Source organism: Heterodontus francisci, chromosome 1, assembly GCF_036365525.1.
Source record: "Heterodontus francisci isolate sHetFra1 chromosome 1, sHetFra1.hap1, whole genome shotgun sequence".
Classification (NCBI taxonomy): domain Eukaryota; kingdom Metazoa; phylum Chordata; class Chondrichthyes; order Heterodontiformes; family Heterodontidae; genus Heterodontus; species Heterodontus francisci.
In genome coordinates, this window is record NC_090371.1 from 257,927,133 (window position 1) to 257,949,538 (window position 22,406).

At 43.7% G+C, this 22,406-nt stretch overlaps 2 protein-coding genes across 5 annotated transcripts in view; one reads left to right on the forward strand and one right to left on the reverse strand.

Moving 5' to 3' along the window:
- Nucleotides 1-6,763: 6,763 nt before the first annotated feature.
- Nucleotides 6,764-21,478, reverse strand: rab33ba (RAB33B, member RAS oncogene family a). The gene is made up of 2 exons (XM_068043699.1): nucleotides 20,932-21,478; nucleotides 6,764-8,786 (listed from the first exon to the last, which is right to left on the reverse strand). The coding sequence occupies exons 1-2, from the start codon at nucleotides 21,169-21,171 to the stop codon at nucleotides 8,340-8,342; spliced, it is 687 nt and encodes a 228-aa protein (XP_067899800.1). The 5' UTR covers nucleotides 21,172-21,478; the 3' UTR covers nucleotides 6,764-8,339.
- Nucleotides 20,905-22,406, forward strand: part of ugl (ureidoglycolate lyase) — a 57,119-nt gene continuing 55,617 nt past the window's right edge. For 2 of the 4 annotated variants that reach the window (XM_068043667.1, XM_068043687.1), the window contains exon 1: nucleotides 20,905-21,232. The gene's annotated coding sequence lies outside the window, so the exon portion shown is untranslated. The remainder of the gene's footprint in view (nucleotides 21,233-22,406) is intronic. The other 2 variants (XM_068043657.1, XM_068043678.1) reach the window with 1 other exon arrangement.

Consider the following 22,406-nt stretch of genomic DNA (forward strand, 5'->3'; position numbering starts at 1 on the left):
GGGTCACGAGTTCAAAGTGAGAGGGGAAAAGTTTAGGGGGGATATGCGTGGAAAGTTCTTTACGCAGAGGGTGGTGGGTGCCTGGAACGCGTTGCCAGCGGAGGTGGTAGACGCGGGCACGATAGCGTCTTTTAAGATGTATCTAGACAGATACATGAATGGGCAGGAAGCAAAGAGATACAGACCCTTAGAAAATAGGCGACATGTTTAGATAGAGGATCTGGATCGGCGCAGGCTTGGAGGGCAGAAGGGCCTGTTCCTGTGCTGTAATTTTCTTTGTTCTTTCTTTGTTCAATGTTTTTCACTCTTAAAAAATGCCCTCTGAAATGGCCTGGCAAACCACTCATTTAAAAGGCAATTAGGGTTGGGCAATAAATGCTGGCCTGGCCAGCAATGCCCACATCCCACGAATGAATTAAAAATCTACAAGATGCACTGCGGCAACTCACCAAGGCTCCTTCAACAGCACCTTCCAAATCCGCGACCTCTACCACCTAGAAGGACAAGGGCAACAGATGCATGGGATCACCATCACCTGCAAGTTCCCCTTCAAGCCATACACCATCCTGACTTGGAACTATATCACCGTTCCTTCACTGTCGCTGGGTCAAAATCCTAGAACTCCCTTCCTGATAGCACTATTGGTGTACCTACCCTAAGGACTGCAGCAGTTCAAGAAGGCAGCTCACCGTAACTTTCTCAAGGCAATTAGGAATGGGCAATAAATGCTGACCTAGCCAGCGATGCCCATATCCCTTAAAAAAACCTCAAAACCTACCTTATAAGCGATAAGGTTAGTACTTTATTTATTTATTTAGAGATACAGCACTGAAACAGGCCCTTCGGCCCACCGAGTCTGTGCCGACCAACAACCACCCATTTATTCTAACCCTACACTACCCGCACATTTTCTACCACATCCCCACCATTCTCCTACCACCTACAAACACTAGGGGCAATTTACAATGGCCAATTTACCTATCAACCTGCAAGTCTTTTGGAGGTGGGAGGAAAGCGGAGCACCCGGCGGAAACCCACGCAAACACAGGGAGAACTTGCAAACTCCGCACAGGTAGTACCCAGAATCGAACCCGGGTCGCTGGAGCTGTGAGGCTGCGGTGCTAACCACTACGCCGCCCATACTGCTAAAGTGTGTTTTTTGTTTTTAATTTGTGTAATTTATTACTAGTAATTATTACTGTTTTTTAATATTTAGTAAGTTGCAGATTTTAGGGAATCAAGGTTCCTAGTGTAAGTAATCTCAATTTTTTTTTGGAGTAAATTAAGGGTAAGTCATTGCAGAGCACCTCGGCAACATGGAGTGCTCTTCCTGTGCAATGTGGGAAGTCAGGGACACTTCCAGTGTCCAGGGTGAACATGTGCGCAGGAAGTGTCTGCAGCTGCAGCTACTTGAAATCCACGTTTTGGATCTGGAGCAGCGGCTGGGGACACTGTGGACCATCCGCGAGGCTAAGATCATCGTGGATAGCATGTACAGGGACGTGGTGACACCGCAGGAAAAGACTGCTCAGGCAGAAAGGGAATGGGTAACCGCCAGGCAGAGTAGAAGAACTAGGCAGGTAGTGCAGGAGTCCATCTCCCTCTCTAACAGGGAAGGAAAACGAGTGAGAGCTATAGTGATAGGGGATTCTATCATAAGGGGTACAGATAGGCGTTCCTGTGGATGCAAACGTGACTCCAGAATGGTATTTTGCCTCCCTGGTGCTCAGGTTAAGGTTATCATGGAGCGGCTGCAGGACATTCTGAAGGGTGAAGGTGAACACTCAGAGATCGTGGTTCACATTGGTACCAACGACATAGGTAGAAAGAGCGATGAGGTCCTGCAACAAGAATTTAGGGAGCTAGGTAGCAGATTAAAAAGCAGGACCTCAAAGGTTGTAATCTCTAGATTACACCCAGTGCTACGTGCTAGTGAGTATAGGAACAGGAGGATAGAGCAGATGAATGTGTGGCTGAAGAAATGGTGCAGGAGAGAGGGCTTTAGTTTCCTGGATCACTGGGTCTGTCACTGGCGAAGGTGGGACCTGTACAAGTTGGACGGGATGCACGTGAACTGTAGTGGGGCCAAGAACCTTGATGGGAGGTTTGCTTGTGCTGTTGTGGGGGGGAGGAGGGTTTAAAATAATTTGGCAGGGGAAAGGGGTATAGAGTGGAGGTACTGTAGGGGGTGACGCACAGTCAAATATAGAAGAGAAACTGAGTCAGTCTGGAAGGCAGGGCAAATATAGACCTGTCAAGGCACAAGTGAATAATGCAAGGCTGGATTGCATCTATTTTAACGCAAGGAGTCTTACTAGTAAAGCAGATGAATTGAGGGTGTTGATTAACACATGGGAATATGATATTATTGCTATCACAGAGACATGGTTGAGGGAAGGGCAAGACTGGCAGCTCAATATTCCAGGGTATACAATCTTCAGGTGTGACAGGGGAGGGGGTAAAAGAGGTGGCAATGCACCATTGATCAAGGAGTCAATTACTGCACTAAGGAGGGATGATATCTTATAAGTTTCCTCAAATTAGGTCATATGGGTAGAACTTAAAAACAAAAAGGGGGCAATCACTTGGCTGGGTGTGTACTACAGGCCTCCAAACATTCAGGGTGAGAGAGAGGACCAGATATGTAGACAAATCTCAGAGAGATGTAAAAATAATAGGGGATTTCAACTTTCCCAATATCAACTGGGATAGTCTTAGTGCAAAAGGCTTAAAGGGGGCGGAATTCTTAAAGTGCATACAGGAGAGCTTTTTGAGCCAGCACATAGCAAGTCCTACAAGAGAAGGGCGGTTCTGGACCTAATCCTAGGGAATGAAGCCGGACAAGTGGTAGAAGTGTCAGTGGGGGAGCATTTCAGGGATAGTGACCAGAACTCTAAGTTTTATGGTAGTTCTGGAAAAGGACAAAGATGGATCAGAAATAAAGGTATTGAATTGGGGGAAGGCCGATTTCAATATGATAAAGCAGGATCTGGCCAAAGTGGACTGGGAGCAGCTACCTGTAGGAAAGGCTACATCAGGCCAGTGGGAGTCATTCAAAAGGAAATAGTGAGAGTTCAGGGCCAACATGTTCCCGTAAAAGTGAAGGGTAGGACCAACAAGTCCAGGGAACCCTGAATGTCAAGGGATATAGAGGATTGAATAACAAAAAAAAAGGCTTGTGGCAGATTCAGAGGGCTAAAAACAACAGAGGCCCTAGAGGAGTATAGAAAGTGTGTGTGGGGGGGGGGGGGGGGGGGGTTACTAAAAAAAAGTAATTAGGAGAGCAAAGAGGGGGCATGAAAAAACACTGGTGGGCAAGACAAAGGAAAATCCCAAGGCATTTTATATTAAGAGGATAACCAGGGAGAGGAGGGCCCATTAGGCACCAAAGTGGCAATGTGTATGTGGAGCTGGAGGACATAGGTGAGGTTTTAAATGATTACTTTTCATCTGTGCTCACTATGGAGAAGGACGATGTAGGTGTAGAGATCAGGGAGGGGGATTGTAATATACTCAAACAAATTAGCATTGAAAGGGAGGAGGTATTAGCAGTTTTAGTGGGCTTAAAAGTGGATAAATCCCCAGGTCCAGATGAGATGTATCCCAGGCTATTATGTGAGGCATGGGAGGAGATCTGACACAAATTTTCAAATCCTCTCTGGCCACAGGAGTGGTGCCAGAAAACTGGTGCACAGCGAATGTGTTACCATTATTCAAGAAGGGTAGTAGGGATAAACCAGGTAATTACACGCCGGTGAGTCTAACATCAGTGGTAGGGAAACTATTGGAAAAGGTTCTGAGGGACAGGATTAATCTTCACTTGGATAGGCAGGGATTGATCAAGGATAGTCAGAATGGCTTTGTCAGGGGGAAATCACATCTAACAAACTTGATTGAATTTTTCGAGGTGGTGACTAGATGTGTAGATGAGGGTAAAGCAGTTGATGTAGTCTACTTGGACTTCAGTAAGGCTTTTGATAAGGTCCTGCATGGGAGATTGATTAAGAAGGTAAGAGCTCATGGGATCCAGGGCAATTTGGCAAATTGGATCCAAAATTGGCTTAGTGGCAGGTGATAGTCGAGGGTTATTTTTACGAGTGGAAGCCTGTAACCAGTGGTGTACCGCAGGGATCGGTGCTGGGACCCTTGCTGTTTGTAATGTACATTAACGATTTAGACGTGAATATGGTAGGCATGATCAGTAAGTTCGCAGATGACACAAAAATTGGTGGTGTCATAAATAGTGAGGAGGAAAGCCTTAGACTGCAGGACGATATAGATGGGCTGGTAAGATGGGCAGAGCAATGGCAAATGGAATTTAATCCTGAGAAGTGTGAGGTGATGCATTTTGGGAGGACTAACAAGACAAGGGAATATACAATGGATGGTAGGACCCTAGGAAGTACAGAGGGACCTTGGTGTACTTGTCCATAGATCACTGAAGGTAGCAGCTCAGGTAGATGAGGTAGTTAGGAAGGCATATGGGATACTTGCCTTTATTAGCCGAGGCACAGAATATAAGAGCAGGGAGGTTATGAAGGAGCTGTGGAAAACGCTAGCTAGGCCACAGCTGGAGTATGGTTTACAGTTCTGGTCGCCACACTATAGGAATGATGTGATTGCACTGGAGAGGGTACAGAGGAGATTCACCAGGATTTTGCCTGGGCTGGAGCATTTCAGCTATGAAGAGAGACTGGATAGGCTAGGGTTGTTTTCCTTCGAGTAAAATGCATCGAGCCTGATTGAGGTATACAAAGAGGGGCATAGATAGAAAGAAAAGTTTTCCCTTAGCAGAGGTGTCAATAATGAGAGAGCATAAATTTAAGGTAAGGGGCAGGAGGTTTAGAGGGGATTGGAAGAAAAATATTTTCACCCAAAGGCTGGTTGGAATCTGGAACACACTGCCTGAAGGGGTGGTAGAGGCAGGACCCCTCAACATTTTAGTATTTAGATGAGCACTTGAAACGCCATAGCATACAAGCCTATCGGCCAACTGCTGGAAAATGGGATTAGAATAGATAGGTGCTTGAAGGCTGGCACTGACATGATGGGCCGAAGGGCCTGTTTCTGTGCTGTATAACTCTATAAGATGGGCTGAGATTAGGGAGAGAAGTGGGCAATGTTACAGACATGGAAGTACATGTTCTTTATGATGGGGAGGATATTGGCTTGGAAGCTCAGCTTGGTGTTGAACAGGGCACAGGAATTACAAGCAGCTTAAAACAGTGGGTGGGGGCAGATGGATTTGATGGCAAGAGTTTGTGGCAGGTGCTTCTGTCTTCCCCGTTGTTTAAGTGGAGGAAAGAAAGGCTTATCCAGGATTAATGTCAGACAAAAAATCTGGTAACATGCAGGCTGTGGAAGGGCAAGAGTGTATGAAGAAGTCAAGGTGGGTGTCATTGACATACAATTGGGAGCGGATCCTTTGTCTTTGGATAATGTTGCCATGGGGAAGCACGTAGATAAGGAAAAGCAGGAGGCCAAGGATAGCTCCTAGAGAGTTGCTAGAGGTGACTGTGTGAGGTGTAAAGAGAAGCCATTGATTGTCACCAGAACATTCCTGGCAAACAGCTAAAGACTGGAACAAATCCCATGAAGTTACACTGCAGAGGAGAGAGATGTTGGAGGAGGATAGTATGATCACCCATGTTAAAGACTGCAGAGAGATTGAGAAATGGTAACACATCGAAGTTACAGTTACACAGAATGTTGACTTTAGATAGGGCCATTTCAGTTTTATGGGGTGTGTGGTGGGGGTGGGGGGGTGGGTGGCGTGCAGGGGGTAGAAAAATGCAGAAGACTGAATCAAGGGATTCAAGCAGAGAGTTACAACAGAGGTAAGCTCCGATCTGGGAGATAACACATTCAAGGGCCCTTGACGCGAAAGGGAGGTTAGAGGTGGGTGGTAGTTACCAAAGACAGACAGGTTGATGAGAACATTTTTGAAGTCATGAACATTGCTTAAGGAGTGGGAAAAGCAGCTGGCATGGAAGCCAGCGAGTGAAGTTGGGTGGCCAGGAGCTTAATGGGAATGGGATGGAGGGAGAAGGAAGTTGGCTTCATGGACGAGATGAGCTTATAAAATGCTTTCTGGAAATCCATATAGACAACATCCATAAACACTCCCTAGTCCAACAAGTTAGTGACCATAAAAATTCAATTAGAATTAGTCAGGCATGATGTACCCTTCAAAAATCCGTGCTGATACTTGCTCAGCGTCTGGGTCTTTACACTTAGATTGCAAGCAATTATAAAAAAGGGTTTTAAATAAAATTTGTTTATAACTCTAAATGGACACTTGGGAAAAGGAGGAAGAAAAATATTATTAAAATATGGGCGGCACAGTGGCACAGTTCAATTCTGGATACTGCCTATGTGGAGTTTGCAAGTTCTCCCTGTGTCTGCGTGGGTTTCCTCCAGGTGCTCTGGTTTCCTCCCACAGCCAAAAGACTTGCAGGTTGATAGGTAAATTGGCCATTATAAATTGCCCCTAGTATAGGTAGGTGGTAGGGGAATATAGGGACAGATGAGGATGTGGTAGGAATATGGGATTAGTGTAAATGGGTGGTTAATGGTTGGCACAGACTCAGTGGGCCGAAGGGCCTGTTTCAGTGCTGTATCTCTAAATCTAAAAAAAAAATCTTTTTGGGGAAAAAGGATAGAAAAGACATGACATGACAGGTTTAATTAGGAAAATCCTTAAAGCACAAAGAATGATAGAAGATGGTAAACACGATAGAGAGCAGAACTAAAGTTCAAAACGTTTAGAATTGTGCAAGTTTTATTTAATAAAAGTATACTGTAATGAAGATATTCCCTGACAATTAATTAACTTTACTACTGTAATTGGTGATTTTTTTCAGCTCTCACTACAATGCTGAAATCTTACAAATACATCCAGTACAATCATTTCTTAGCATCAATGGTCAGATTACAAGTTAAAAATCAACAATTACAAATAATCTGCATATCCCCCTTTATTGATCAGTTGATCATTAGGCAACAATTATGGATAACCTTTCTGCTTGTTATGGAGTGTAGTCAGTAAATATCTTCTGCTGCATCAGCAAAAACTTGAAAAGCATGAACAAAAGCATACAAAAAATATTTCAAACTTTCCCATGACACAAGAGATACTGACCATTTAATGTATTCCCTTTATCATGTGTCCCTTTTCCAAATTGAAGGAATACTTGATTAAAAAAAAATCTGCCTTTGTCCAGAAATGTCCCTCAAAAAGAGACCATCACTCCCTTTGCCACAGCCAGCTTCCAGATAGTTAAGACACCAGGCTTCTTCCTTCCTTTCCTGCCATTCAATAGTCTTTAAACAAAAGAATTGACTAAAGTTTGTGGCTTTTTGTTTGATATTCTAAGTTTGATGCCACAGAAAGCCTGCAATTCAAATTTGATATAATCCTTTCAGGCATTCAGATTAGAAGCTCAAGGGAGTCTAGCATTAGTAATATTTGTACATTAATTACATTTGTACTACATTAATTACATTTGTATTTTACAGATAGTATCTACAGGACGCAATTATATTAGTATACCATTTTTAATAAAAAAACACTCTTTTCCTCCTTTTTCTGTGATTTTTCCACATTTCTGTCTTTCAGTTACCTCTATCAAGTCACCATTCTTCATATGGAAGCCTAAGCAGTGAGTGTTGACAAACTATTTTTCTACAGAAGGCATTACAGCACTGCCAGAAAGTGCAGGAACCTTGGCTGGTTCTGCCCTCCTTAACCTGGAGAGCTGGGACTAACTATCCTGCCCATATCACTGCGTTGGCTGACATCAGCGAATCTAGCATAAAATGGTGATCAAACCAGAGAGTCTCTTGCTCTGCAAGACTCTGATATTTACCGTATCAACCAGCTGAGCAACTGGGCGGAAACTTCCAATAGAGAAATACTTAATTCCCACACAACTAATTGGTGATGAAAATAGGAAGAAATGAGTTCAGGACTATCTGGAAAAGGAACCATCAGGAGAAAATTCAAATGACTCCTTTAACTGAGGCAAAGTATAAAGATTAATGCTTCTCCTATATTATAAATGTATAAAATTAGTGTCCAATACAAGATGTAGCCTTTCCTATCCTGTACTGTCCATAGTTTTTCAGCAAAAGAAAGATTTCAGATGATATTTGGCAAGGTGTAACCCAACGTATCATTCAGTCCTTTTTTTCCATTGTATTTCCTCTTATGGCCTGTTTTTGGCTGTTCCAGGTTCAATCATTTAATTATACTATGGCTGTCTACAGGTTACCAGAAACATTCAGCAGCAAAGTTGCCTCTTGATTTTCATTCGTATGGAAAACAATCAAGTTCATCTTCAACAGTAACACTCCACATCAGCCTTTGGTTCAGATTCCAGATTAACCTTAGGCTCATCTACCTGGAGCTGGGGCAGCATCATGGGCTTGTGGTTCTTCAGTTTATGAGCCAAAGTCAGGAAAATGGCCTCCACGTGATCATTGTCATTTGGGTTCTTAGCTGAGGTCTCAAACAAGGGCATGCTTTGAGTATCAGCAAATTTCTGAGCCAGGTCCGTTTTAACTTTGGTGGCGTCCGTCAGGTCACATTTATTCCCCACCAGGATGCGTGGGATTTCCCCACCAAGTGAGTGCTGTTTGCATTCTTCAATCCAGGCTGGGAGACTCTGGAAACTCACAGGGTTGGTCATGTCATATACGAAGACAACGGCATGAACGTTCCTGTAGTAGTGCTGCACCATGCTCTTCCGAAAACGTTCCTGGCCGGCTGTGTCCCACAGCTGAATCTAAAGTGTTTAAAAACAAATATTTTTCCCATTAATCAGAAAACCTTTAACAAAGTAAAGTTGTTTGATGTTATTTCACCCCCCCCCAATCCCCACACCTCTCCTGAAGGAACTAATTTACATTGAGGCACGATTCCACCGTGATCATTATTCATGTGTAAGCAAGCATTCAACCATGGCAGCAACACAGCCAAACTTGTTCTCATTCTCAACCATGGTCTACATATGCACACTTTCAGTAGGGATCGTCTGACAGTCAGTGGAAACCATGTCTGATTTCCTTCAGTGTCTATTGACACCACTGTCAGCCAATGAGGTGGCGGCAGGGTGGGACTTATGCAGGTCTCACAGCACAAAGTCTATTTATTCAGCAAAGGGAGTCTGTTTAAACAGCACACGGTCTACGGAGTCTATTTAAAAGGAGTCTTTACGAACTACAACAAACAGAACTCATGGCAGAAATTATAGCAACATCTCGCAACAGAAACAGAGTGACTTCTCCAGCAAAATGCAGTGAGTAGAGGACAGCTGCACACAAATTATGTGTGTAAATTCAATCCTAGTTATTTACAGCAGTGCAGTCTTCAGCCATAATTGGCAGGGAAGCCCAGATTCTTACCTCCTAGGATACTGGATCCAATTGTCGCACTTCTACCACAATCTTGGCTGAGATTAACGAAGAAAGAACTAGCTTGGGATCCCAACCTGGGAAGTTCCTGGTCTACGTGACTCATTTTCACATAGTACAGTGCATTTATCAGGCAAGATAAAAGCCACACAGGAAACATGTTAAGATGGTGGAAGCCCCTGGAATTAAAGGGAAAGTGACGGTATGGATACAAAATTGGTTTGGTAACGGAAAGCAAGGGGGGGCGGTGGATGTTTTTCAGACCAGGAGATGGTTTGCAGTGGAGCTCCCAAGAGTCAGGTTTGGGTCCATTAGATTAGATTAGATTAGATTAGATTAGAGATACAGCACTGAAACAGGCCCTTCGGCCCACCGAGTCTGTGCCGAACATCAACCACCCATTTATACTAATCCTACACTAATCCCATATTCCTACCAAACATCCCCACCTGTCCCTATATTTCCCTACCACCTACCTATACTAGTGACAATTTATAATGGCCAATTTACCTATCAACCTGCAAGTCTTTTGGCTTGTGGGAGGAAACCGGAGCACCCGGAGAAAACCCACGCAGACACAGGGAGAACTTGCAAACTCCACACAGGCAGTACCCGGAATCGAACCCGGGTCCCTGGAGCTGTGAGGCTGCGGTGCTAACCACTGCGCCACTGTGCCACCCAATTTCAATTTTTATAAACTGCAATGACACGGGTGTAGGGAGCAGTATTATAAAGTTTGCGAATGATATGAAAATTGGCAAGTAGTAGATAGCGATGAGGATTTTAATAGGCTTCAGGATGACAGACAGGATGGTGAAATGGGCAGAAGCAAGGCAGATGGAGTTCAACATGTGTGAAATGATGCACTTCAGGAGGACTAATATGGAAAGACAGTATACAATAAAGGAACGATTCTTAAAACTGTAAATGAGCATACAGAACTTGGTGCCCATATACACAAATCCTGAAAGGTGGCAGGGCAAGTTGATAGGATGGTTAAAAAAAACACATGGGTTACTTGGGTTTATAAATAGAGGAGTAGAATATAGAAGCAGAGAGATCATGCTAGGACTTCATAAATCACTGGTTAGGCCTCAACTGGTATTCTTTCTTTCTTTCTTTGGCATCCTTGTCTCGAGAGACAATGGGTAAGCGCCTGGAGGTGGTCAGTGGTGTCAGTCGCTGTGAGGCAACTATAGAGTGACCTCTCCATGGCGCATGCCTGGGCGTATGTATGGAGGTTGAGAGTTGCCCAAGCGTCAAAACCCCCCTCTCGGCCTTTCTGGTGGGGTCCAAAGGAGTGCAGAGCACGACGTTTGGCACCAGTATGTGGACAATTTTCAGCACCACACTTCAGGAAAAATGTAAAGGTATTAGGATACAGAGCAGGCTTACCAGGGATAAAGGACTTCAGTTGTGACGAAAGGTTGCAAATGTTAGTTCTTCTTGGAGCACAGAAGGTGAAGGGGAGACATAATAGATGTATTCAAAATTATTTTAATTGAGGGGTTTTGAGAAAGTCAAGGGGTAACGCAATAAAGGTTTTCAAGATGACGAGAGGTTTTGATAGGGTAAATAGAGAAAAATTACTCCCTTTGTAAACTGGGTCATAGATTCAAAATCATTGGCAAAATGTCAAAAGGTGAAAGGAGGAGATTTTTTTTCACTCTGTTGTCAGGTTTTGGGACACTCTACCTGAAAAAGGTGGTGGAAGCGGATTCATAAATAATTTTAAAAGGGAGTTGGACAAGTACTTGAGGATGAGGAACTTAAACAAAAAGTGGCGTTGGGAAACTGATTATGACTGCTCTAAGAGCCAGCACAGGCACAAGTGATCTCCTTCTGTGCGCTAAGTTGATATGATTGTCAGATTTTGATATTTAGTCAACCTTTTCTACCAGTGAATTATTCCTACTGATTCAAAATAGATTTGATCTAAAACATACTGAAGCCATCAACTCTGGTTCTTTGATTACCTCCTGCAAGACAAAGGAATTCAACTGTAATTGACATCTTTGTCAAAATACTTTTCTGCATCAAAAATTACTTTTATTAAAAGGCATTACTGAATCATTCCTGCAAGTATGTTGTCACAATAGGCCTTTAATGCATTAATAAAGCTCATGATGTAGGGGGTAACATGGATAGAAGATTGGTTAACTAACAGGAAAGAGAGTAGGCATAAATGGGTCATTTTCTGTTGGCAAGATGCAACGATTGGTGTGCCGCAGCCTCAACTTTTTACAATTTATATACATGACTTAGATGAAGGGACCGAAGGTATGGTAGCTAAATTTGTTGTTGACACAAAGACAGGTAGCAAAGTAGGTTGTGAAGAGGACATAGGAGGTTACAAAGGGATATAGATAGGTTAAGTGAGTGGGCAAAGACCTGGCAAATGGAGTATAATGTGGGAAAGTGTGAAATTGTCCATTTTGGCAGGAAGAATAAAAAAAGCAAATTATCTAAATGGTGAGAGATTGCAGAGCTCTGAGATGTAGAAGGATCTGGGTGTCCTAGTGCATGAATCGCAAAAGTTTAGTATGCAGGTACAGCACGTAATTAGGAAAGCTAATCGAATGTTATCGTTTATCGCGAGGGGAATTGAATACAAAAGTAGGGAGGTTATGCTTCAGCTATACAGAGCATTGGTGAGACCACATCTGGAGTACTGTGTACAGTACTGGTCACTTTATTTAAGGAAGGATGTAAATGCGTTGGAGGCAGTACAGAGAAGGTTTACTACACTAATACCTGGAATGGGCGGGCTGTCTTACAAAGAAAGATTGGACAGGCTAGGCTTGTATCTGTTGGAATTAAGAAGAGCAAGTGGCGACTTGATTGAAACATAAGATCCTGAGGGGTTATGACAGGGTGGATGTGGAAGGGATGTTTCCCCTTCTGGGAGAATCTAGAACTAGGGGTCACTGTTTAAAAATAAGGCGTCGCCCATTTAAGACAGAGACGAGGAGAAATTTTTTCTCTCTGAGGGTCGTGAGTCTTTGGAATTCTCTTCCTCAAAAGACAGTGGAAGCAGAGTCTTTGAATATTTTTAAGGTAGACAGATTCTTGATAATCAAGAGGGTGGAAGGTTATCGGAGCTAGGTGGAAATGTGGAGTAATCAGTTCAGCCATCACCTTATTGAATGGCGGAGCAGGGTCGATGGCCGAGTGGCCTACTCCTGCTCCTAATTCGTATGTTCATAACACCACTGCAGACCATCTCCTGCTCTGAAAAACATCATCCACCGCCACCCCTTGCTTCCTGTCACCAAACCAACTTTGTATCCATACCGTCACTTTCCCTTTAATTCCATGGGCTTCCATCTTCTTAAGTTTCCTGTGTGGCATTTATCTCGCCTGATAAATGCAATGTATTATGTGTATCAGGCAAACCCCTCTCCTGCCAAGGCTGAGGCCCATAGGATTTTGCCACATGAACATTAAAACTTAAAAATTGCAAGTTCCTGACTGGAAAGACATTTGCATAGCAACAGACGGTGTTGAAACAATGGGGCCCCAGTAGTTGCTTCCCCAATACACAGAAGTAGTCAAACCAGTTTTAGTCACATGACTAACTGGCTGTTGCAGAGGTTTGAACTGAGTTTTAAATTGGAGAAAACAGTACTTGAGAAAGCTCCTGGCTCGCAAGGACCTCTCTTCTTTTGTCTGCTCATCTCTCAGGGAACTGAAGCCATTGAAGACACATAAACTCAGAGAGATAAAAAAAATCTCCTATGTGAACAAGGTTTACGAAAAATACTGGGCCCCAACGAAACCCAAGACCATATCTTCAATCAAGGACTACAGTGAGCTCGAGAAATAGCAACAAGATATTGCCCCAAACTGTTCTACTCATCTTTTCTGTCCCTATTTGCATGTGTACCACGTGTGCATGCTAGTGTGGCGCGTCATATATCCGTAGACGTTAACCGTATTAGAGCTTAAGTTTAAGCTTTAATAAAATTTCATCATTCCTCTTTAAACCTCAGAAAGCCTGCATGAATTGGTTTCTTTGTCTTATAATTGGAAAAGTTGTGAACAAGGATTCACAAAAGGTGGAGCTCAAAACACAGTGTTTAAAATTAAATCCTGTTACAATAAGACCAGGTGAAGACAGCAAAAAACCCCTAGACACATTTGTCACCTGGTCGTAAACATGTGAAAACGAATATTTTTTAAGGCAGAGGGATATCGATTCTTGATAAGCAAGGGGGTGAAATGTTATTAGGGGTAGGCAGGAATGTGGAGTCGAGGTTACAATCCTAATTCGTATGTTGGTATTGAGAAATGGGGAGAAGGTGTGATAAGTCGAAAAAAGGTGTGATGGATGCACAGGACAACATATTTGCATGGTTAGTCATGGAAATAGGGAGTTTAGTGTTATCCTTACCCTCAGGATGATATTAGAAAGAAGGCAGTTTTGGCTGAGAAGAGAAAAGCACAGCAGTAGTCGATAAGGTCAGGCCATATAAATAACTAGGCCATTACAGCACACTTGAATATGGTGGTCAGTTGTAGGTGCCACGATTCAGCATTCTTCGCTCTCTGGTGAAAAATAATCCACTTGGTGGAGGCTATCCCAGTCTTCTTTAAGAGTAAGTGAAAAGCTGTGCCAACACTGTACTTCCTTTTTCACTCCAGCTATGTACACTGAAAGATTTCTAATAGTGGTATAGTTCATTTTAATCCGACCCTTGTGCACATGCCAAGCTGCATAATTACTTGCTGTTTGTACATCTGGTGGCCTGTTGCTAAACCTTTGGATCCCTAAATGTAGAAATAGCAAGTAAATTATGTTTTTGAGGAGTGCGAGAGGGGTTAGAGTTAAGTAATTCAACACAAGAGGGGAGTCAGGTGCTTAGAAATTTTTGGACCAATTTTTGAGTGCCTATAGCAGGTTACCTTTACGAACATATGAATTAACAGGAGCAGACCAGTCGGCCCATCGAGCCTGCTCCGCCATTCAGTAAGATCATAGCTGATCTGATTGTATTCTCGACCCCACTTTCCTGCTTACCCCCAATAACCTTTCACCTCCTTGATTATCAAGAATCTATCTACTCCTGCCTTGAAAATAAAGACTCTGCTTCTACTACCTTTTGAGGAAGAGCGTTCCAAAGACTCGCGACCCTCAGAGAAAAAATTTCTCCTCAGCTGTCTTAAATGGGTGACCCCTTATTTTTAAACAGTGACCCCCTAGTTCTAGATTCTCCCACAAGAGGAAACCTCCTTTCCACATCCACCCTGTCAAGACCCCTCAGGATCTTATATGTTTCAATCAAGTCGCCTCTTACTCTTCTAAATTCCAGCGGATACAAGCTAGTCTGACCAACATTTCCTCATAAAACAACCTGCCCATTCCAGGTATCAGTCTAGTAAACCTTCTGTGAACTGCTTCCAATGCATTTGCATCCTTCCTTAAATAAGGAGACTAATACTGTACTTCAGATGCGGTCTCACCAATGCCCCATACAACTGAAACATCACCTCCCTACTTTTGTGTTCAATTCCCCTCGCAATAAACGATAACATTCTATTAGCTTTCCTAATTATTTGCTGAACCTACATTTAACCTTTTGCAATCCATGCACAGGACACCCAGATCCCTCTGCATCTCAGAGCTCTGCAATCTCTCACCATTTAAATAATATGCTTCTTTTGTTATTTTTCCTGTCGAAATGGACAATTTCACGTTTTCCCATATTATACTCCATTTGCCAAATCTTTGCCCACTTAACCTCAGGACCACCTCCTGGGACAAAACGAGCCGGTAACTTTCCCCCTCCCTGATGTGTTGCAGTGTCTGTAGTTCGGACTCCAGTTCAATTACTCCGAGCTGAAGCTCTTCGAGCTGCAAACACTTACTGCAGTCATGTTTTCCCTGGATCACAATGGCATCCAGGAGCTCCCACATGCTGCAGCCGTGACACATCACCTGTCCTACCATCCTTAATGTGGTTTAATTAACTACTTAATTGAATAAAATATTATTTTCCTTTTTAAAAAAAAATATTTTATTAAGCTTGCCACTAGTTCCTTTACTATTTTAAATGTTAGGATTAGAATGGACCTTAATCACTTACCAGATACTCACCAAAACAGGTAGCTTCTTCTCCAACCAATCACCTACCTGCTCGCCTGTGATGTCACACTTGATTTTCTTGAATGAGCTCGTTCCACTGAACAGAGGATCCAATAGGATAGCCTCTCCCAGCACTGCGCGCTCTTTTCAAGGGTCTGTTTTGGGTCCGTTAATATTCCACTGCCTTTTGAGGAACAGAGTTCCAAAGACTCACGACCCTCAGAGGAAAACATTTCTCTTCAGCTCTGTCTTAAATGGGTCACCCCATATTTTTTAAATAAATAGTTTTTTAAAATTGGTTTATGGGATGTAGGCAGCATTTATTGTCCATCCTTAATTGACCAGGAGAAGATGGTGGTGAGCTGCCTTCTTGAACTGCTGCAGTCCATGTGGGGTAGGTACACCCACAGTTAGGAAGGGAGTTCCAGGATTTTGACCCAGCGACAGTGAAGGAAGGCGATATAGTTTCAAGTCAGGATGGTTAGTGGCGTGGAGGGGAACATGCAGGTGGTGGCGTTCCCATGCATCTGCTGCCCTTGTCCTTTGAGGTCGCGGGTTTGGAAGGTGCTGCCTGAGTAGCCTTGGTGCGTTGCAGCAGTGCATCTTGTAGATGGTACACACTGCTGCCAATGTGTGTCTGTGGTGGAGGGAGTGAATGTTTGTAGATGGGGTGCCAGCCAAGTGGGCTGCTTTGTCCTGGATGGTGTCGAGCTTCTTGGGTGTTGTTGGAGCTGCACCCATCCAGGGCAAGTGGAGAGTATTCCATCACACACCTGACTTGTGCCTTGTAGATGATGGACAGACTTTGGGGAGTCAGGTGGTGAGTTACTCGCAGCATTCCCAGTCTCTGACTGCTCTTGTAGCCACGGTATTTACGTGGCTACTCCAGTTCAGTTTCTGGTCAATGGTAACCCCCAGGATGTTGATACTGGGGGATTCAGCAATGGTAATGCCATTGTATGTCAGGGGAGATGGTTAGATTCTCTCTTGTTGGAGATGGTCATTGCCTGGCACTTGTGTGGCGCGAATGATACTTGCCACTTATCAGCCCAAGTCTGGATATTGTCCAGATCGTGCTGCATTTCCACAAGGACTGCTTCAGTATCTGAGGAGTCGCGAATGGTGAACATTGTGCAATCAGCGAACATCCCCACTTCTGACCTTATGACTGAAGGAGGGTCATTGATGAAACAGCTGAAGATGCTTGGGCCTAGGACACTACCCTGAGGAACTCCTGCAGCGATGTCCTGGAGCTCAGATGATTGACCTCCAACAACCACAAACATCTTCCTTTATGCTAGGTACAACTCCAACCAGCGGAGAGTTTTACCCGATTCCCACTGACTCCAGTTTTGCTAAAGCTTCTTGATGCCATAAACAGGCAAATGCTGCCTTGATGTCAAGGGTAGTCACTCTCACCTCACCTGTGGAGTTCAGCTCTTTTGTCCATGTTTGAATCAAGGCTGTAATGAGGTCAGGAGCTGAGTGGCCTTGGTGGAACCCAAACTGAGCATCACTGAGCAGGTTATTGCTAAGCAAGTGCCGCTTGATAGCACTGGCGATGACACCTTCCATCACTTTACGGATGATCGAGAGTAGACTGCTGGGGTGGTAATTGGCCAGGTTGGATTTGTCCTGATTTTTGCGTACAGGACAGACCTGGGCAATTTTCCACATTGCCAGGTAGATGTCAGTTTTATAGCTGTACTGGAACAGCTTGGCTAGGGCCGCGGCAGGTTCTGGAGCACAGGTCTTCAGTACTATTGCTGAAATGTTGTCAGAGCCCTTGGCCTTTGCAGTATCCAGTACCTTCAGTCGTTTCTTGATATCATGCGGAGTGAATCAAATTGGCTGAAGTCTGGCATCTCTGCTGAGGACTTCAGGAGGAGGCCGAGATGGATCATCAACTCGGCATTTCTGGCAGGAGATTGTTGCAAATGCTTCAGCCTTATCTTTTGCACTGATGTGCTGTGCTCTCCCATCTTTGAGGATGTGGATATTTGTGGAGCCTCCTCCTCCTGTTAGTTGTTTAATTGTACACCACCATTCACAACTGGATGTAGCAGGACGACAGAGCTTAGATCTGATCCGTTGGTTGTGGGATCGCTTAGCTCTGTGACCCCTAGTTCCCAATTCTCCCACAAGGGGAAACATCCTTTCCACAGCCACCATGTCAAGACCCCACAGGATCGTTAATGTTTCAATCAAGTTGCCTCTTACTCTCCTAAACTCCAGCGGATACAAGCCTATCCTGTCCAACCTTTCCTCATAAGGCAACGTGCCCATTCCAGGTATTATTCTAGTAAAGCTTCTGTGAACTGCTTCCAACGCATTGACATCCTTCCTTAAATAACATTAAGTTTAAAATTCTAGCCCTCATCTTTAAGTCCCTGCATGGCAGTATCCCACCCTATTTCTGCAATTTCCTCCAGCCTTATAATTACACCAGTACACTCTTCCTTCTGGCTGTTTGTTCATCCCTTCCTCCCTTTTCCCCTCCATTGGCATCAGTTTTGAGTTCCTATGCCCTACTCTGTGGAATTCCCTCGCTAAATCTCTCCCTCCTCCTTTAAAACACTTCTTTAAACCCATGTCATCCTTCCTAGTCTCTACAATTCTAGCACAGCATCAGTTCTCAGTACATTTGTCTGTGAAACACCTTGGGAGTACCTTTTCTTTAAACATTGTAAAAATGCAAGTTGTTGTATTAGACCTATAAAACCAGAAGTCCTGGCTCAATGACTCAGTGGAGAATTGCACTTCCTAGCATCGCACTAATCCAGAGCGGTCAGGCAGTTCCTGATTTAATCCAGTCACAAGATAGACACAAAAGGCCATTCAGTCCTTTTTAACTCATCATTCCGTAAAGAACTATAGCCACTATTCTCCACCGCACCACCACCCGCCCCCCACCACCCCCCACCAATTCACGACATAAAACTGCTTTTAATAAAAAAAAATTCAACAGTTTGAACTTCTACTGCCCTATTGGAGAAATGTATTTCACAGATGGATCACATAAAAACATAGAAAAGTACAGAACCAGAAAAGACTATTCAATCCATCAAAGCAATCCCCAAATCTCAACTGCATTCCCTCAAATAGTAATCCAATTCCTTCTCAAAACTTTCTACACTATATGCCTCCTCTGCCTTCCTGGTCACTCACACATTTACCATCCTCTATGTAAGGTAGTTATATCTAATCTGGCAATATCTATTTCATATAAGACTGAGGCAGCATTCCTCTGTCCCTGTATCTTCAACAACTTCTCAGTTCAGATGTCTTGAGATAGCCTTCCATTTGGTTGTCCTTTTCGCTCTGCAAATTCTGGATATTCTTCCTATAGCTCAGTGCCTAGAATTGTACACCATACCTCAGGTGTGCCTGTACAAATGCCTTGTACAGACCCATTATCACCTCCTGAGATTTGTGCTGTATCACTCTGGCTACATACGCAAGATCATATCTTTCCTTACCGCTGCCACAGATTGTGCTGTTGGTTTCAGCAAGATATCCGCAATAACCCCTTGTGTTGCGCCATGTAGCCTAGAGCCATTACCTCACATCTGTCCGTAGAAAATGCCATTCACTATTCATCAGTCCATCTTCCCAACCTATCCAGATGCCTTTGTATCTGGCTTGCCTGCCCTCTATTTGTGTTCTCTCCTTTAGTCAGTCAATATTAGTCTCGCTCAGAAGCTTGCCACTGATTCCACGTCTTCCTACCTTGTGGTTCAAGCACTTGTGTGGCAAGGCATTAAAAGCCCTGCTGCAATCTCAACACATATCAATATAATTTCTATCATTATCTTGAAGATCTCTAGTAATTTGATCAGACAAGACTTTCTTCCCACCCATAAATCCATGCTAACTCGGATGATATTATACCTATCTAGATATTTCATTATTCCCCTCTTTCAGTATGCCATCTAATATATGTTACCCACAATGGATGTTAGGCTCACTGATCTGTTGTTTCCTGAGCTATTCCTATGCAGCCTTTTAAATGCTGGTCATGTTAGCTACTTTCCAATCCTACTGCACTGCTCAGATAGCAAGAACATGGCCAATTTTTAGTATTGATATTTTTCCCAAACAAATTTTACTCACTAGTTTGAACCTGTGCCTCCCTGTCCTACTATTATGGTTTAGTTGAAAGTAATGTTCTAGATTTACATTTTCGACATTGACATATGCCTTTATTAAGATCACCTCTCACTTGCCTCCCTCCAAAGCTAAAACATCCAAGATTCTTCTGTCTTCACTCATAACTTTGACATCAGAAATCTGTCTTGTAGCTCTTCTCTTCACTCTCACCAGGGTTTGAATTTCTCCTGCGTATCTCATTAACTAGAACAGGACAGTGTTCTAGGTGTGGTCTGACCAGGACACTACACAGTTTACTTGAATTCCTCCCAATTTGTATTCTACCACCAATTTAGCTATTAGTTCAGCAATCTATTTCCATTAAAAGTAATCATTTAACTAATCTCAACTTGGGTGGGGAAATCAGCCAAGGGTCCCCACTCCAAGATTAGTAAGGATGCTACAACAAAAACAAGAAATGCTGGAATCACTCAGCAGGTCTGGCAGCATCTGTGGAAAGAGAAGCAGAGTTAACGTTTCGGGTCAGTGACCCTTCTTCGGAACTGTTCCGAAGAAGGGTCACTGACCCGAAACGTTAACTCTGCTTCTCTTTCCACAGATGCTGCCAGACCTGCTGAGTGATTCCAGCATTTCTTGTTTTTGTTTCAGATTTCCAGCATCCGCAGTATTTTGCTTTTATTTTAGTAAGGATGCTCCCAACTTTGAACATTCTGCTAACATTCACCATCATATATGAAGAATGGTCACCCAGAGTAAGGGTACCGAACACCCATGGGGACAATGCCATAAGAGCAAGATGCTGTCTGCCTATTCGTAAGAAGCCATCATTCTAACAGCTCAGCTGTTGCTACATAACTAATGGTTAAGTAACGAAACCAGACAGCCCAATTACACACTTTTTTGCCCTTTTAAAAAGGGCCATCAAGCAAAACAAATGAGCTTACTTCGTAACGGATCTTAAAAAATGTTTTAACAGTTTACACGTTACAGACTTCACGACACTTGCAAGTGCATGCAATGAGAATTTCATATAGTTATATACCGATTAGTGAACTTGCTTCATGGACCCAGCCCTTACATAATAAAAAAGTTAACGGCCATCGGATACCATCTTTCACTGCAAATCGTTAGGAAATTATAGTAACATTTGGGAGGAAAATTAACAGATTTAACAAACTGTATTCAAAAAAAAACTGACCGGTTAAACTAGTTTAATGTGAGGTGATTCTGATCTAAATCTGGAACTTATTAACACAAGGAATGTTGCTGCCCTCCTGAATAACCGCAGTGGAATTTTCAACGAGAGGGCAGGGGGCTGGTACCTTTATTTTTTCTCCATCTATCTCGACAGTTTTCTCTCGGAAATCCACCCCAATGGTGGCCTCGGTCTTGTCGGGGAATTTGCCGGCGCAGAAGCGGTATGTCAGGCAGGTCTTGCCCACGCCCGAGTCGCCGATGACGATGATTTTGTAGATCCTGGTGCGGGGCGGCGTGGTGAAGAGCACCGAGCGGGCGCCGGGAGCGGACTCCGCCGCCGTGGCGCTTCCTCCCCCGGAAGACATAACTCAGCGGGGTCCGGGTGTGGGGGAAAGTTTGCAGGTGAACTATTGCAAAGTGGTAATGGTAAGGTGCGAGGGGAGTCTTTGCAGTGTTGCCTCTCTGCTTGCAATGCGTGTGTGTCAGTCTTCTGGCCGGCGGTCGCGTGCCTGCCGGCTCAAGGTTCCAATTTGCTCGCTACATTCCGACTGCTCGCTACACTTCAGTGCGAAGCTCCTCCAGGTCGCCTCTGAGCGACCGCTTAACAACAATTCCTCACCAGACTGAAAGAAGGAGGAAAAAAAAAGATCTTCAGGATGGAGAAAATATCGCGAGAGCGCCTCAGAGCAAGCTGGACACTTTTTTTCTTACTCTTCTCCACCAGAGAGGGAGTCTTGTGTTGAGTGCTCAGGCAGTGCATTTTTCTTTTAAATGGAGTTGACATATCAGTTTAATTCCGGTTGAATTTGACCTCACCGTTTGGCAAATCTGATCAGAGCACTTGGGGCTTATATTATGGGCATTTGTCTTTCATGCATGTCTGCAGGTTAACTGGGAGGAAAATGATTCCCTTCGCCCTCTGCTGGAGCTAGTTTGTATTCGGATTTTTGGTCAAAGAATGAGTGTTCTGGTCTTAAGACTAGTTTACATTTTGTTAACGTAGCATCATTTTGCAGCTCCCTTGGAATCAGTTCTAAACATAACATTGCCAGATGCTCATAGTTCAGCGCTTTGGATGCGCCTTGAGGTTGAGAAAGGCGCTATATAAATGCAAGTCTTTCTTTAAAGAAAAAAAGTTGTATTTCTATATGGCGCCTTTCACGACCCCAAGATTTCCCAAAATGCTTTACAACCAATGAAGTACTTTTGAAGTTGTAATGTAGGAAAAGCAGCAGCCAATTAGTACACAGCAAGGTCCCACTTACAGTAATGTGGCAATGACCAGTAATAATCTGTTTCAGTGATGTTAGTTGAGGAGTAAATATTGGCCAGGACTCTGGGAAAAACTCCCCTGCTCTTCTCAAAATGGTGCCATGAAATCTTCTCTGACCAGATCTGAAAGGGCAGATAGGAGGCTGATTTAATATTTCCACCAAATGACAGCGCCTCCAACAATGCACTACTCGAATACTGAACTGGAATGTCAGTCTAGGTTTTGTGCTCAAGGGCAGGATTTTTCAGTTTGGAGTCGGAACCCCAAAGTTGGTACTATTTCAGGGCTCTGGCCCCCCCCCGCCCCCCACTCCGAGGGCGAAGCAGT

Coding starts and splice junctions, on each gene's coding strand:
- rab33ba (XM_068043699.1), bottom strand. CDS start 21,171: ATGTCTTCCGGGGGAGGAAGCGCCACGGCGGCGGAGTCCGCTCCCGGC. Junction 8,787..20,931: donor TAGATGGAGAAAAAATAAAG/GTACCAGCCCCC, acceptor TAAACACTTTAG/ATTCAGCTGTGGGACACAGC.